Here is an 18235-nt window from a genome sequence, read left to right as displayed (position 1 = left end):
GTATACTAACTAGCTATCCTCGCCACAAAACCTGTATACTAACTAGCTATCCTCACCACAAAACCTGTATACTAACTAGCTAACCTCGCCACAAAAGCTATATACTAACTAGCTATCCTCACCACAAAACCTATATACTAACTAGCTAGCCTCACCACAAAACCTATATACTAACTAGCTAGCCTCACCACAAAACCTATATACTAACTAGCTAGCCTCACCACAAAACCTATATACTAACTAGCTAGCCTCACCACAAAACCTATATACTAACTAGCTAGCCTCACCACAAAACCTGTATACTAACTAGTTTTCCTAGCCACAAAACCTGTATGCTAACTAGCTATCCTCGCCACAAAACCTGTATGCTAACTAGCTATCCTAGCTACAAAACCTGTATGCTAACTAGCTATCCTCACCACAAAACCTGCAGACTAACAAGCTATCCTCGCCACAAAACCTGTATGCTAACTAGCTATCCTAGCTACAAAACCTGTATGCTAACTAGCTATCCTCACCACAAAATCTGCATACTAACAAGGTATCCTCACCATAAAACCTGCAGACTAACTAGCTATCCTCACCACAAAACCTATATACTAACTAGCTATCCTTGCCACAAAACCTATATACTAACTAGCTATCCTCGCCACTAAACCTGTATACTAACTAGCTAGCCTCGCCACAAAACCTATATACTAACTAGCTATCCTCGCCACAAAACCTGTATACTAACTAGCTATCCTCGCCACAAAACCTGTATACTAACTAGCTAGCCTCACCACAAAACCTATATACTAACTAGCTAGCCTCACCACAAAACCTGTATACTAACCAGCTATCCTCGCCACAAAACCTGTATACTAACTAGCTAACCTCGCCACAAAAGCTATATACTAACTAGCTATCCTCGCCACAAAACCTGTATACTAACTAGCTAGCCTCACCACAAAACCTGTATACTAACTAGTTTTCCTAGCCACAAAACCTGTATGCTAACTAGCTATCCTCGCTACAAACCCTGTATGCTAACTAGCTATCCTAGCTACAAAACCTGTATGCTAACTAGCTATCCTCACCACAAAGCCTGCAGACTAACAAGCTATCCTCGCCACAAAACCTGTACGCTAACTAGCTATCCTAGCTACAAAACCTGTATGCTAACTAGCTATCCTCACCACAAAATCTGCATACTAACAAGGTATCCTCACCATAAAGCCTGCAGACTAACTAGCTATCCTCACCACAAAACCTATATACTAACTAGCTATCCTTGCCACAAAACCTATATACTAACGAGCTATCCTCACCACAAAACCTACCGGTATATCCTAACTAGCTATCCTCACCATAAAACCTGCAGACTAACTAGCTACCCTCGCCACAAAACCTATATACTAACTAGCTATCCTCACCACAAAACCTATATACTAACTAGCTACCCTAGCCACAAAACCTATATACTAACTAGCTATCCTCACCACAAAACCTATATACTAACTAGCTACCCTAGCCATAAAACCTATATACTAACTAGCTATCCTAGCCACAAAACCTGTATGCTAACTAGCTATCCTCACCACAAAACCTATATACTAACAAGCTATCCTCACCATAAAACATGTATGCTAACTAGCTATCCTAGCTCCAAAATCTGTATGCTAACTAGCTATCCTCGCCACAAAACCTACATATTAACAAGCTATCCTCACCATAAAACCTGTATACTAACTAGCTATCCTAGCCACAAAACCTGTATGCTAACTAGCTGTCCTCACCACAAAACCTGTATGCTAACTAGCTATCCTAGCCACAAAACCTGCATGCTAACTAGCTATCCTTGCCACAAAACCTTGAGACTAACTATTTATTCTAGCCACAAAACCTACAGACTAACTAGCTATCCTCACCACAAAACCTGCATACTCACTAATTAACCCACCCACAGAACACATATACTAGTTAACCTAGCCACTGAACCTGTACACTAGTTAACCTAGCTACAGAACCTGCATACCAGCTAGTTAGCCCACCCACAGAATACATATACTAGTTAACCTAGCCACAGTAACTGTATACTAGCTATTCTATTCACAGAACCTGTAGTCAGCCTAACCACAGAACCAGTGTACTAGCTGTCCTAGCCACAGAATCTGCATACTAGATAGCTAACCTAGCAACACAACCTGCACACCAGATAGTTAACCTAGCCACAGAATGCATATACTAGTATACTAGATCATCGTATTTTTACTGAGGCTAAAGGTGTTGTTGCTGGACTTTATGTAACAGGTTATTTGTGACATGTAACATATATTAAAATTGCATGCTTTGGGGTACTTTGGGGTAAACTTATTCAGATCAGAGTGCAACATCCACAATGAAATGTGCTGGAAAGTTTTGGAAGGTGGAGAATTTTAAGATCAAGACAGGATCTTGACACAAATTCAGGTAATGCAGCCAACAATTAATAAAAGCTTGCAAATCCAGGCAGTGTTTTCCTTCTTCGTCATCCAGATCGGTATTTTGGAAATTGTGATTTTTAAATAAATTTCAGGACGACGTTCATGCAGCCAGAACTTCTTATCACTGAGGGGTCAACCAACAGGTTTCCATTTTCAACTAAAAGGCTCCAAAGGAACTCTGGGAATATCATTTATCAGCAGGTGTGTAATATGTCAACCTCTGAGACATGATTTTACTGGAACAGAAGAAGGGAAATCACAGATAGAATATTTAAAAGCTTCAGGGCTCAGTTTTTGTTCAAATGTAATTTCTCTCAACCAGAAATGAACCCAACTGAACTGATGTAGGTGGAGCCGTGCAACAGGTTGTGTGACATTCGAAATTCAAATGCAATGTGTTCTGGACCTCAAAGTGCAGGCTTAAACATCCTGTCACATTTCTTATAACTTAATTTTGTGGATGTGCACAGTTTACATTGTCACTTTATCATAAATAAGGCTACATCTTACAAACTACTCTAACTTTACAAACTCAAAATCATTAGCTAATAACAAATTTCAACAATCCAGTGTTATGCTTCCAATAATGAACATCACTAACATCTCATCTCATCTCATCTCATTATCTCTAGCCGCTTTATCCTTCTACAGGGTTGCAGGCAAGCTGGAGCCTATCCCAGCTGACTACGGGCGAAAGGCGGGGTACACCCTGGACAAGTCGCCAGGTCATCACAGGGCTGACACATAGACACAGACAACCATTCACACTCACATTCACACCTACGCTCAATTTAGAGTCACCAGTTAACCTAACCTGCATGTCTTTGGACTGTGGGGGAAACCGGAGCACCCGGAGGAAACCCACGCGGACACGGGGAGAACATGCAAACTCCGCACAGAAAGGCCCTCGCCGGCCACGGGGCTCGAACCCGGACCTTCTTGCTGTGAGGCGACAGCGCTAACCACTACGCCACCGTGCCGCCCAACATCACTAACATAAAAAAAAAAGTTTGGATGTTTGTAAGTTGTTTGTTTGTTTGTTTGTTTGTTGTGGTCAGTGGGTCAGGCAATTGCTCGCTTCCGTATGAGCAAGTTAAACTTGTTTGTGGCTTTATGACATTACACTTGTTGACGATCTTTGCTGGGTTATCGTAGCGATATTTACCAAGTTCTTCAGTTTTGTATCATGTGACATTGTTAAGGGTTGCAAGGTGGTGCAGTGCTTAGCACTATCGCCTCACAACAAGAAGGTTCTGGGTTGAGTCCAGCGGCTGACTAGGGCCTTTCTGTATGGAGTTTAGATGTTCTCCTCGTGCCTATGTGAGGTTCTTCTCACAGTCCAAAGACATGCAGATTAGTTCATCTGGCTACTCTAAATTGTGAATGTGTCCCTCTGGTGTGCTATAATCACCCAAGAGAATTCAGGGAAGCTAGCTGATGGCTTCCTGGATAACTGACCCTCAATTATGAGAATGACAGACAGACATTGTTAACCATATTGAATAATAATAATGTTCTTTCTGGGATGGCCTTACTTCACGCTACACAGTAAGGTAGCTGTGACCACACCTAGTCCTTCCTTCTTTCAGCAAGACAATGTCAAATGACTCTCTGCACGTAGTAAAACTGCATGGCTCCATAGTAAAAGAGTCCGGGTGCTAAACTGGCCTGTCTGCAGTCCAGACCTGTCTCCAATTTAAAACATTTGGTGCATTATGAAGCGCAAAATATGACAAAGGAGACCCCGAACTGTTGAGTAACTGAAATTGTATCTCAGGCAAGAATGGGACAACATTTCTCTTTCAAATCTACAGCAGTTGGTCTCCTTGGTTGCCAAATGTTTACAGAGTGTTGTTAAAAGTAGAGGTGATGCAACACAGTGGTAAACATGCCCCTGTCCCAACTTTTTTCTGAAACATGTTGCTGACATCAAATTCAAAATAAGCATATATTTTTCAAAAAAACAATAAAATTTTTCAGTTTCAACATTTGATATGTTGTTTTTATACTATTTTCAATGAAATATAGGGTTTCGGACGGCACGGTGGTGTAGTGGTTAGCGCTGTCGCCTCACAGCAAGAAGGTCCGGGTTTGAGCCCCGTGGCCGGCGAGGGCCTTTCTGTGTGGAGTTTGCATGTTCTCCCCGTGTCCGCGTGGGTTTCCTCTGGGTGCTCTGGTTTCCCCCACAGTCCAAAGACATGCAGGTTAGGTTAACTGGTGACTCTAAATTGACCGTAGGTGTGAATGTGAGTGTGAATGGTTGTCTGTGTCTATGTGTCAGCCCTGTGATGACCTGGCAACTTGTCCAGGGTGTACCCCGCCTTTCGCCCATAGTCAGCTGGGATAGGCTCCAGCTTGCCTGCGACCCTGTAGAACAGGATAAAGCGGCTAGAGATAATGAGATGAGATGAGATATACGGTAGGGTTTCCATGATTTGATTTGCAAATTATCACATTCTGCTTTTATTTAGTTTACACAGCGTCCCAACATTTTTGGAATTGGGGTTGTAATTAAATCTGCTAAGTGTTGTTGTACGTTCCATCAGTCAGCTGACTACTTCTACGACTTAAATATCACCATTAGTCTAAAAAGTTATGCTTCAGTGTCATTACAAAAATGTCAGTTTGATAAGTTTGATTTTTTAAGAAAATGACAGGAATTAATTTGATTGGATATTGCAGCAGCATACCTAATCACAGCTCTTATCAACGTATATATTCTAGCCCGGGCGGCACGGTGGTGTAGTGGTTAGCGCTGTCGCCTCACAGCAAGAAGGTCCGGGTTCGAGTCCCGTGGCCGGCGAGGGCCTTTCTGTGTGGAGTTTGCATGTTCTCCCCGTGTCCGCGTGGGTTTCCTCCGGGTGCTCCGGTTTCCTCCACAGTCCAAAGACATGCAGGTTAGGTTAACTGGTGACTCTAAATTGACCGTAGGTGTGAATGTGAGTGTGAATGGTTGTCTGTGTCTATGTGTCGGCCCTGTGATGACCTGGCAACTTGTCCAGGGTGTACCCCGCCTTTCGCCCGTAGTCAGCTGGGATAGGCTCCAGTTCGCCTGTGACCCTGTAGAACAGGATAAAGCGGCTACAGATAATGAGATGAGATGAGATATTCTAGCCCCGCCCCTTTCTACCGCTACATTGCTCTGCCCCAGGTTGCCATCTGCATCAAAATACAGTATGCCATGCTTACACCACTATATGAAATTGGGGTCTTGTATAGGAGTGAAGTGTGCAGAAGACTAAAGAAAAGAGAAATCCAGGACAAAAGATAAAGACAAGAAGGAAAGTGAGAGAGACATACAGAAAAAAAAGAAGAGATGTAGAACAGCAAAGCTGTCTTCAGTGTCGGCCCTCTAAGGTCTTGTCTTGGTTCCCAGCACCACCGTTTAGTCTTCTATTTGAAACACTCCACAATAAAGATGTCAAATAGAAAACAAGCCCATTGCTTCTGAGGAAACAGCCTGGAGTCGTTCCAGAGAGACAGACGGCCAAAATAACCAAGAACTTACTGAGAGAGAGTGAGAAAAGGGATATGAGGGGAAGCTTGGAGAAATGAAATGTCAGGAGGATGAACATAGAACAGAAACAGTAGTGAGAGAGAGAGAGAGAGAGAGAGAGAGAGGCAAAGGATAATTAGAGCATGAACCTTAATAAGTTTACAGAGATGAAGATAAAGAGCAGAGGCATTAGTTAGAAAGTAGACTGAGAGGCAAACAGAGAAGACACCAGACTCAGTATGTTGCAATACAATAAAACAGAGTGCAAGAAACGAATGAGGGGAAAAAATACGACAAGGAGAAAGAGAATTAAAGACAGACATAGCAGAGACATGAGACATTAGGTAGCTGGAATGGAGATGTGATGAAGGGTCATGTCATGTTGTGCTGTGCTTCTTGGATATTTATCATCATTAATAAGTGCTAATATAAAACCATGAGGTCAGCATCCTAAAACTCAATCATGTTGCCAGCTCTTCTGTTTTTTTTGGATTCGTCAAGAAGGGAGGAGAGAAGGAGAGAGAGAGAGTCGTCCAAAGCTTGTCCTCTTTCGCCAAGCTACTTGTGTGCTGTCCTCCAACTCCTCATGCTCTCTATCATTCTCTTGGTAACCCGTGTGCGCAATGATGTTTGAAGGACATTTTTAAAAAATGATGTTAAGGGTCCAGTTTTCTACTAGAGTTTTCAAAGCAGTAGAAAGACAACAAGTGATCGTATAAAAGACCTCAAACTGAGTATAAACTAAAAATATTTAGGGGTCAAATCAATTCATGGGCTCTGATCAAAACTGCCCAAAAGTTATGATGTGGAGAAAGACTGGCCCAGGAATGGACATTTACCAACACACCATGGCACATCTTTCAACCTACCAATCTGCATTGGCTTGCAGCACAAATAAAAATGGATGTGTAAAGATACACAGCGTGAAAAACCCATACACACATTTCACTTTTCAACAGATTCTTGAACCCCCACAGCAAGCCCCCTTAAAACATGAAACTAGTCCTGCCTGTCAGAGTCATGGAATTTCACATTCAAACCATTTAAATAAATATCTGATGGTGAGTTATTAATTTTCTCTGACTTTTCCCTGCACACGTCCATTTTTAACCACTAACATAAACATCCACCGTGCCAGTTGGATTCTGGGAAATGGATGCGATTGCACCACTGGTGACACTTGAGGTGACATTTTAAAGAGAAGAAAATAACCGGGAGGGTTTTTTTTTTTTTTTTTCCAGCCGACTCCTGTCAGCGGCAGTGGAATGAGGGAGCTGTGCTAGATGAGGCTGCACTTCCCAAAGCGCACAGAGGCGTGTTTGTTTACGCTTACGGAGGGGTCTTTGGAGAGGTCACTTGGCAAAGAGAAGAGGAGAGAAAAACTCTTCAAGAGAAAGTGGACTAGAGACAGGCTAGCTGTGTGTATGGTAAAGGCAACGTTTGGTTTTTCTAGAATATGGGTGCAAGCCGAATCTCGGGGAAATTCTCAATGTATAAGAGTAAAAATGGCAAGAGTAAAATATAGCTGATGACTTAGATGACTTCAGTTGAAGGGAAGAAACTAGCCTCTGCGCCCTTAGCTGACTATAGCACCCTTGCCTCAATGCTAATAATGTAGCTTGTGCTTGCATTGCTTTATAAATTCTCATCTCATCTCATTATCTCTAGCCGCTTTATCCTGTCCTACAGGGTCGCAGGCAAGCTGGAGCCTATCCCAGCTGACTACGGGCGAAAGGCGGGGTACACCCTGGACAAGTCGCCAGGTCATCACAGGGCTGACACATAGACACAGACAACCATTCACACTCACATTCACACCTACGCTCAATTTAGAGTCACCAGTTAACCTAACCTGCATGTCTTTGGACTGTGGGGGAAACCGGAGCACCCGGAGGAAACCCACGCGGACACGGGGAGAACATGCAAACTCCGCACAGAAAGGCCCTCGCCGGCCACGGGGCTCGAACCCGGACCTTCTTGCTGTGAGGCGACAGCGCTAACCACTACACCACCGTGCCACCCCCAAATAAGCAACTAATGTGCTAAAATTTTTAACCATCAATAATTAGCTATAAATAAGACATCAATTTGAAGTTATGTTTTGTGTCACAAACGTCATAGGATATTCTTCAGGATGGATAAAAAAAAAAAAATTCAGGCTCTTTATTAGTACCTAGAATAATGAAGCCTGCAGCAGGGGGCAAAGCCTTTTCCCACAAACCCTGCAGATATGCTTCCCAATCAGTGGTCAAGACATACCATGTGTCTCAATTCATGTACTTCCACACTTAAACTTGCTATTTTGAGTACATAAGTGCGTTCACGGGGGCGGCACGGTGGTGTAGTGGTTAGCGCTGTCGCCTCACAGCAAGAAGATCCGGGTTCGAGCCCCGTGGCCGGCGAGGGCCTTTCTGTGCGGAGTTTGCATGTTCTCCCCGTGTCCGCGTGGGTTTCCTCCGGGTGCTCCGGTTTCCCCCACAGTCCAAAGACATGCAGGTTAGGTTAACTGGTGACTCTAAATTGACCGTAGGTGTGAATGTGAGTGTGAATGGTTGTCTGTGTCTATGTGTCAGCCACGTGATGACCTGGCGACTTGTCCAGGGTGTACCCCGCCTTTCGCCCGTAGTCAACTGGGATAGGCTCCAGCTTGCCTGCGACCCTGTAGAACAGGATAAAGCAGCTAGAGATAATGAGAGAGAGAGAGAAGTGCGTTCATACTGACAAGTATTGCAACATGCAGTGCACTATGAGTACCCGGATGCTGTTCTCAAAACAGTCAAAAAGTTAAGTTTGCAATGCTGGACACTTCTCACCCTCATCGATCACTATATTGGCTACGTAATGGAAGGGGAGTGACCATTAACCTATCTTCAGCCAGTTTGAGGAGTGTATATCCTTGATGCCAGTGGCGATGTAATTTCCATGTCATGTGAAATATGCACACAAGCAAGGAAAATTAAAATTAAAAGAAATTCATACATTATCTAAATAAGTACATAGTTCACACAGTGTACTACATAGACATGTATTAATGGAAGTACGCGAATTAGGACACAGGGTTTGTCTCATTCTTTAAGTCAAGGTTGAAAACCTGCTTGATTAGTCAAGCTTATTGTTAATAAATTTTCTCTGAGGTAAACATGTAGATTTGGCTCATGGGCACAGACAGTTTCATTAAAATGGGATGTTTGGATGCCACCATCCCTTGTCATAGCTAGTTCTGCCAAAAACCCTGTTTGCACTTTGCATTCAATGTGCACCGTCACAAACCACTACAGGACGGGACCATACCGGTACCTCTCAGTCCCCCCCGGTTGAGTAATTCCTTCTGCCCTCCGGACCTGCATGGCCCATCCTGATGCTCTATTTTAGCATGGAGCTTCTGTCACCTTAGAATCGCTCGCTGCTGCTGAGGATGGCATCCCATGGATAGCTTAAAGATTGCTGTGGATGGTATGACATGGATACCCTCAAGTTTGGAGGGAATGGTCTTATTTGCATCGCTTAAGACATACTGGAGACAGTTTATGTTCAAGTTTCATACACTATTAGCTCATCCGGCCGACAGGCAATGAGCTTATGCCATCATGCATTGTCCGTCGTCCGTCCATCGTCCGTCTGGCGTCGTCCACATTTCACGAAAATCACTTGTTCTCTCTCACCTATTTTTATTCTTTTTGGCAGGAAAGTAGGTCCACCTGGGGTGCATATAGCTTCTACTCAAATTTGCATAATTGCAATTAATAATGAAGATATGGAGTAATTAAGCCCTAATGAGCAGTTTCTACACAAATCGCTTCTTCTCCCTCAATTCTTCACCGATTTTTATTCTTTTCGGCAGGAAGGTAGATCTTCTTGGGATGCGTATAACTTCTACCCAAATTTGCATAATTGCAATTAATAATGAAGATATTGATTAATTAAGTCCTAACGAGCAGTTTCTGCACAAATCGCTTCTTCTCCTTCAATTCTTCACCGATTTTGATTCTTTCTGGCATGATGGTAGGGGTACCTAGGGTGCATAGAACTTCTACCCAGATTTGCTTAATTACAGTTATTAATGAAGTTATGGACTAATTAAGCCTTAACTCTTTACCCCTTAATGACGACACATGACGACCCCGTGTATATCCCATAATGACGACATATGACACCCTGTCCAAAACCTTGTCAAAACCTTGTCTTTAGACTTTTTTCTTGTAAATATGTTCTAAGAGTGAACAGTATATACATATACAAGCGTGGCTGTAGCAACTGCTTTAAGGGGTAAAGAGTTAATGAGCAGTTCAACAAAAATCGCTTCTTCTCGGTCAATTCCTTGCCATTGTGGATTATTTCTGGCAAATAGGTCGGTATTCCTAGGGTGTATATAGCTTCTACATATAGCTTGTATATACTGTATATAGCTTGCAACATTTATTGCACAAGGTGGCCCACTTTAGATCGTTCCTTCTGGACTAGACGGGGCCGGAGTGAGCTACGCCATCATTGACAGTCTCGTTCAGCATTCAACACGCTCAGTACTGTTATAATCACTCTATCTGTTGTCAATGGGAAGAGGATGGGTTCCCTTTTGAGACTGGATCCTCTCAAGGGTTCTTCATCGTGTTATCTCTGGCTTGCCACTGTCACCTCTGGCTTGCTCATTAAGTATCTAAATCTAAATATACATCCACATTTCTTTAAAACTGATTTGTGTCAATGTCCACAGTTAAAAGTGCTATATAAGTAAAATTGAATTGAACTGTTTCCTTCTGCATGGCTGCATGGTGGTGGAGTGGTAAGCACCATCACCTCACAGTATCAGATTCTGGGTTCAAGACTGCTGGACCTTCTGTATGCAGTTTGCATGTTCTCTTCGTGCCTGCGTGGGTTTCCTCCCACAATCCAAATACATGTGGATTAGGTCAACTGGCTACTCTAAATTGCCCGTAGGTGTGTTAGCCCTGTGATAGACTGGTGATGTGTCCAAGGTGTACCCTGTGCCTTGCCCAATTTCAGCTGGGATTGGCTCCAGCTCACCCATCACACGCAATGGATAAGCGGTATAGATAACAAACAAGTGAATGAATGTTTACTTCTGGATGTGCAATTGTGTATTTGTGAAAAGAAAGACACCAAAGAAAAAGCTGCACTTTTCTTACCTAGACAATTATGTCCATCATCCGCCAGCATGAAGCCATCGTAGCATGTGCATCTGTAGTTACCAGGGATGTTGATGCAGTCGTGGACACACCCACCAGTGTATTCATTATTACATTCGTCCAAATCTAAAAGGGAATACATACAAGCACGGAAGAAATGTATTAATTTTACATTCATTCATTCATACATACATTTATTCATATTGCATACATTACATTTTCACTGTTCAGTATTACATTCATTACACACATACCCAAACTCCAATTGCAATCGCATGCAGTACACTGATGCTGTTTATTTCCTTTCCTCTTCAAAGAGTGTTAGTTTATGGCTTTGGGAGCAAAAAAGTGCTGTCAAAGTACACAGACTTGTCAAACCCAGAGCCAGGTCATCCCTAAAGAATCCGTAAACTTTTTTTTTTGTAGCTTGGTGTTTTGGTTTTGCATGTTTAGATGGAAGCTATAGAACAACTCACAAATGCGCAAATGCTCAGACAAAACAGAAAAACAGGAAGCAAATGAGGGAAAGGAGTAGGATGCGTAAATGCGTAACTATAGTGAACCTCTCCAGATGTGTGTGTGTGTGTGTGTGTGTGTGTGTGTGTGTGTGTGTGTGTGTGTGTGTAGCGTTAGGGGCATGGTCATAGCTGTCAGGAGAGGAGGAGGTCATTAGCAGACTGGATTTCCTGCCCATGAGCTGTTGTTGACATCAGCCAGCAGCAAGCAGACAGCTCCAGGCTGTCTCTTTTTTACACTTAAACAAAGAAGATAAGTCCTTTTCACACATAAAAACTGGAACATCACTCAATTAATTTGCTGGCAGATGTCCACTTTAATAGGAACACCTGTACACCTGCATATTATGGAAATATCCAATAAGGTGGCAGCAGTGCAATACAGATTCATTTCAGTTAATGTTCACATCAAGCAACAGATTGGAGCAAAAATGTGATCACGGTGACTTTGACCATGGCATGGTTACTGGTGCTGGAAGGGCTGGTTTAAGTATTTCACAAACTGCTGATCTCCTAAGAGTTTAACACAAACCAGTCTCTAGAGTTTACACAGAATAGTGAGAAAAAAAGAAAAAAAAAACATCTGGTGAGCAACCGTTCTGTGGGACATGGCCAGAGGGAGAATGGCAAGACTGGTGCAAGCTGACAGGAAAGCTACAGTAACTCATAAATACACTTTACAACCATGGTGAGCAGAAAAGCATCTCAGAATGCACATCAAACATTGAAGCACATGGGCTACAACAGCAGATCACATGGGGTTCCACCACGGGCGCAGATAGAGGGGGGGACGGGGGGGATTCGTCCCACCCAGATTTAAATTCACCTCGTTCGGTCCCCCCCACTTATAGGGAGGAAAAAACGTCTATGCTGTCTTTCTTTGCATAAGGCAAACCTCACGGAAAAATCAAAAGACTAATTACCATTCGGTTTATTGAGGTGCACAGCAGTACATACGTAGTTGCAACCGCGCAGACTGCACAGGTTGCGAGCTCGAGCTTGGTTGCTATGGTTACCCACAACAAGTTTGACAGGCATATCGGGGACAGCTCCTCCTAGTTCAGGACCCCAACACGGCATGATGAAGGGTGCCAAAAGGCAGAAAACGATTGCATCGTTTTTTCAAAAAAAAAAACGACTGTAAGTAAACTGTGCCTTACTTTATCACATCACCTTGCAATTTTTTGATAGTCTGTTCGAAGTAATGTCGTAGTGAAAGTAAAATCGTACGGAGTAGAGATGCCTTTCTGGTAGCCTCCTTCTTTCGGTGGTAGCCTGTAGATACAGTGCTCAGAAGGCAGTTTTAATGTTTAATCTGGCGTTCCCTGCCATAATTTCAGCGAGCATATTGTTTCATAAGGAAACTTTGCGAAGAGTTGTTGACTGACTGCCGCTCACGCAACACACAAGTATAGTTAGAAAGTCAGAATGCACTGGTTTACACTTTACACACACACGTAGCCCAGCCTCTCGCTATGTTTAACAGTTGGAATTTAGCGGTTTTAAAACTAGTTTTGCAGTTTTGCAATTTCTGTGTGTGATGATAATGTGTAAACTTTGGATTTCCATAGGCTATGTTAAAATGTTATCATTGTCTTGGCCTGCAGGTAGTTCCTGGTGATGGCAGTGAGGGAGGTGAAATAACATGTATACACACTACCGTTCAAAAGTTTGGGGTCACCCAGACAATTTTGTGTTTTCCATGAAAAGTCACACTTTTATTTACCACCATAAGTTGTAAAATGAATAGAAAATATAGTCAAGACATTTTTCTGGCCATTTTGAGCATTTAATCGACCCCACAAATGTGATGCTCCAGAAACTCAATCTGCTCAAAGGAAGGTCAGTTTTATAGCTTCTCTAAAGAGCTAAACTGTTTTCAGCTGTGCTAACATGATTGTACAAGGGTTTTCTTATCATCCATTAGCCTTCTGAGGCAATGAGCAAACACATTGTACCATTAGAACACTGGAGTGATAGTTGCTGGAAATGGGCCTCTATACACCTATGGAGATATTGCACCAAAAACCAGACATTTGCAGCTAGAATAGTCATTTACCACATTAGCAATGTATAGAGTGGATTTCTGATTAGTTTAAAGTGATCTTCATTGAAAAGAACAGTGCTTTTCTTTCAAAAATAAGGACATTTAAAGTGACCCCAAACTTTTGAACGGTAGTGTATATATAATATATATATATACACACACACGCACACATACATATATACTGTACACAAAATGGAATCATTTGCTGACAGCTCAGTCCCCCCCAGTTCAAAAATCCTATCTGCGCCCCTGGGTTCCACTCCTGTCAGTGAAGAACAGGAATGTGAGGCTACAGTAGGCCCAGACTCACCCAAACTGGATGGTTAAAGATTACAAAAAGACCAGGCTTCAACTGTAAACAGTTTTTTATTTTAAGGCGTATACAGCATATAAGGAATAAAACACTTGGTAGCAGTGGCGAACCGTTACTATTAAAGCTGGGACTTGAGCTCAGCCAAAACTTAGTCATACACACCAAAAAAGCAACAGGGCAAAGGATTTTTTAAAGGATTAGCAGCAGGTTGCCAGATTGCTCTATTGTGTGTAGCTGTCGATGGTGAGTTTAAAAGTAACTCAGTAAATTACACAGAGAAATGAATACTTAAGTCCGAGTGAAAAATACTGTAGCGAGCGTGCAGTGTGGAAGAAGAGTCTGGAGACAGAAATCTTAGTTTCTCAGTCGTTAGCCTGCGCTACTTGCTCTTAATAACACTGGCCTGACTGCTTTATTAGCATTCGTTAACAATATTGATGAACGCTACACTGGCTGGAAGGTGACTTTACTGCTGCGCTGACGGCGCCAACTCGCAGTTAAGCTCGCATTGGCCTTCAAAAAGGCCGAGCGTGATACATTTTTGGTCCCTCCCACTATAAATCAAAATCTGATTGGTTAATTAACTCATCTGTCACTTCCTACATAAACATACACTGCTATGGCCTTTTGTCCTGGCAATGAAGTCCTAACCAATGAGTGAGCAGCTCTAAACTCTTCTCAGCCGAGAGACAACAAACAAAAAAAATCTCATTGGATAACTCGATTTTAATGTTTTCAGGACAGTAACCCTTTCATTTCTGAAGCAAATTTGATAGAAAATTAGGCCAAATTAGAATCAGAAGAGAATAATTATAATGAAATTATGAAAGAAATTAAAAAATGAAAGAAATTAAATATAACATTTGAAATGCTAATATGTTTGGGCCTTCTCTGAAGGCCTAGAAGGCCCTGACGGTTCCCTCTGCTTGGTAGTATGCTGTTATATGAAAATAATCAATGACAGGGTGTTGTGAGGCAGCCCAATGCAAACAGAGTTACTGTGAATATCCTTAAATTGATTATTTTCCTTTAACAGCACATCCTGAAGTATTATATTCGCCTTATACCACAGCAATCTTCCAATGCAATATACTTTACTTTTTAATGACTGTCACATTGTACTTTTATCCACTTATAGACACTTAATAAAACACTTCTTCCACTTTAAAAGCATCTCCAAACTCCGTCCCTCTCTCACCTCATCAGCTGCCAAGACACTCATCCATGCATTTATTACATCCAGGTTGGACTACTGTAATGCCCTACTCTTTGGAGTCTCAGCAAAGAGAATTAACCGGCTACAGTATGTCCAAAACTCTGCTGCAGGGGTGCTCAGCCGTACGAGATCACTGGTTCTTCTTTAGCCTGGTTCAAATCTTATCTTACCATGAGAGAACAGTTTGTGTCAACTGGAGACTTTAGATCCCCTAAATCACCCCTCCTTCATGGTGTCCCTCAGGGCTCTGTCTTGGGACCCTTATTATTTGTAATATACATCCTTCCTCTTGGCCACATAATACAGCATTATGGGCTTAACTTTCACTGTTATGCAGATGACACCCAAATTTATATTCAAACCAAACCCTATTACCCACTCCCTCCATCCAATCTTGTCAACTGTCTAAATGCAGTTAACAACTGGATAGTGCAGAACTTTCTTAAATTAAATCAAGACAAAACAGAAGCCATCCTCATTTCCACCCCTTCTATCTTGAAAAAACTGGAGCACTCACAGCTATCTATTCCTGGTTATTTCACTTCCACTACTGTTGAAGTAAGAAATGTGGGTGTTATTCTGGACTCTACTCTCTCTTTTGACTCACACATTAAAAGTATCACTAAAACAGCTTTTTTTCACCTGGAAAGTCTCTCCAAACTCCGTCCCTCCTTGACTTCATCTGCAGCTGAAACGCTTATACATGCTTTTGTCACCTCAAGACTGGACTACTGCAATGCCCTGCTCAATGGCATCCCAGCCAAGCGACTAAATAGGCTGCAATATGTCCAAAACTCAGCTGCTAGGGTACTCACTCACACCAGGCCCTGGGATCATATCACTCCTATTCTATACAACCTGCACTGGCTCCCAGTTAAATACCGCATTCAGTACAAAATTATCTTACTTGTTTACAAATCCCTATATAACCTGGCCCCTCCCTATTTAACAAATCTCCTAACTCCATATCAGCTACCTTTAAATCTTCGCTCCACAGATGCCCACCTATTAGCAGTCCCTTACTCTCGGCTCTGCTCTATGGGTGACGGGGCTTTCAGTGTAAATGGCCCTAAGCTGTGGAATGCCCTGCCACTAGCGTTGCGCCAATGCTCAACACTGTCCTCTTTCAAAAAACAGCTAAAAACACATCTCTTTAGCTTGGCCTTTTCTCTTTGATTTTTAATAACGTTGTTATTATTATTATTGATTTCTTATTATTTTATTATTGTTGTTATTTTGTTTTGCTTTTTATTGTTTGTTTTTTACTGTTCAGTGTCCTTGGGTACCTTGAAAGGCGCTTATAAATAAAATGTATTATTATTATTATTATTACGAGATCATGGGATCATATCACCCCTATCCTCCAGCAATACTGGCTCCCAGTCCAGTACCGCATCCAATACAAAATCATTCTACTTGTTTACAAATCGCTCCATAACCTTGCCCCTTCCTATCTATCAAATCTGTTAACTCCATACAGACCATATCGCACCCTACCCGCCACTGATGTCCATCTACTAGCTATCCCCTCCTCTCGGCTTCGCTCCATGGGTGACAGGGCCTTCAGTGTGGCTGGCCCTAAACTCTGGAATGCCCTTCCACTAGCACTGTGCCAATGCACAACAGTGTTCACCTTCAAAACTCTGCTGAAAGCACACCTCTTCAGAACTGCTCTCCCCACTGCCTCTTAACTGCTCCCATTGCTTCAAAAAAAAATTTGCCTTGTTCATATTTCCATAGTTTACCCCCTTTTATCTTTGTACTGTCTACCTTCTTTGTGTTGCCCTTCCGTTGTGGTGCTCTTTAGTACCTTTCTTAAATGTTTTCTGTTACTTAGTTCTGTCTGTGTATCTGTTTTTCATTGAGTGTACAGTGCTCTTAGTGTTTGTGTATTGTTGTGTACTGTGTACTGTTGTTCTTGGATATTAAACTGTATGGTGTCCTTGGACATCCTGAAAGGCACTTATAGATAAAATGTCTCATCTCATCTCATTATCTCTAGCCGCTTTTATCCTTCTACAGGGTCGCAGGCAAGCTGCAGCCTATCCCAGCTGACTACGGGCGAAAGGCGGGGTACACCCTGGACAAGTTGCCAGGTCATCACAGGGCTGACACATAGACACAGACAACCATTCACACTCACATTCACACCTACGGTCAATTTAGAGTCACCAGTTAACCTAACCTGCATGTCTTTGGACTGTGGGGGAAACCGGAGCACCCGGAGGAAACCCACGCGGACACGGGGAGAACATGCAAACTCCACACAGAAAGGCCCTCGCCAGCCCCGGGGCTCGAACCCAGGACCTTCTTGCTGTGAGGCGACAGCGCTAACCACTACACCACCGTGCCGCCTAGATAAAATGTATTATTATTATTATTATTATTAACTAGCAGGTTACCCGGCATTGCCCGGGTTTTGCAAAATTCTGGGTTGCCCCCAGACTTCCATGTCAAATTTGTTGAAGATCCATCAAGAAACGGTGATGTTAACCCAAAACAAACAAAAATCCAAACATCCACCACCCAGGGGCCCACCAGGGACCCCCTGGGGCCCAAATATGGAATTTCTGAGTTCTGCCAAATTGTGGCTATCTCCTGTACCTACGTGCCAAGTTTAGTGAAGATCTGTCAAGAGTTTGTGTTCATAAATGTAACGTGAAGGGCATTGAGGGAGGGAGTGGGTGGACATTGTGTCCCCCAGGGACCTCCCTGGAGCCCATACAGGAATTTTGCTTATATCTGCAAAATTCTGGGTCATCCCCGGACCTACTTGCCAAATTTAGTGAAAATCTGTCGAGAAATGGCAATGTTAACTCAAGACAAACAAACTTTGCCACTTATTATACGAAGAATACCCACAAAACACCTATAAACAGTTACAGCAGACAGAAACAGTCACTCCCTCGCCAGCCTCTCGAAAATGCATCGTCATGTTACTGGGAATCTTTTGGGAAAATGCAGACTTCTCTGTCCTGAAGACTTTCCCATGTCAGAAAACTTAAAGTTACTGACGGTTATAATTAACTGACAGTGAAG

At 42.6% G+C, this 18235-nt stretch overlaps 1 protein-coding gene across 2 annotated transcripts in view; it reads right to left on the bottom strand.

Moving 5' to 3' along the window:
* scube1 (signal peptide, CUB domain, EGF-like 1) overlaps positions 1-18235 on the bottom strand; it is a 217979-nt gene that overhangs the window by 182887 nt on the left and 16857 nt on the right. For both annotated transcript variants that reach the window (XM_060903404.1, XM_060903403.1), the window contains exon 3: positions 11106-11231. In XM_060903404.1, coding sequence (XP_060759387.1) covers positions 11106-11231 — 126 coding nt within the window. The remainder of the gene's footprint in view (positions 1-11105; positions 11232-18235) is intronic.

The sequence above is a fragment of the Neoarius graeffei genome, chromosome 21 (assembly GCF_027579695.1).
Source record: "Neoarius graeffei isolate fNeoGra1 chromosome 21, fNeoGra1.pri, whole genome shotgun sequence".
Taxonomy (NCBI): Eukaryota; Metazoa; Chordata; class Actinopteri; order Siluriformes; family Ariidae; genus Neoarius; species Neoarius graeffei.
Note: the sequence above shows the minus strand (reverse complement) of the source record. Positions and strands in the feature narration are given on the sequence as shown.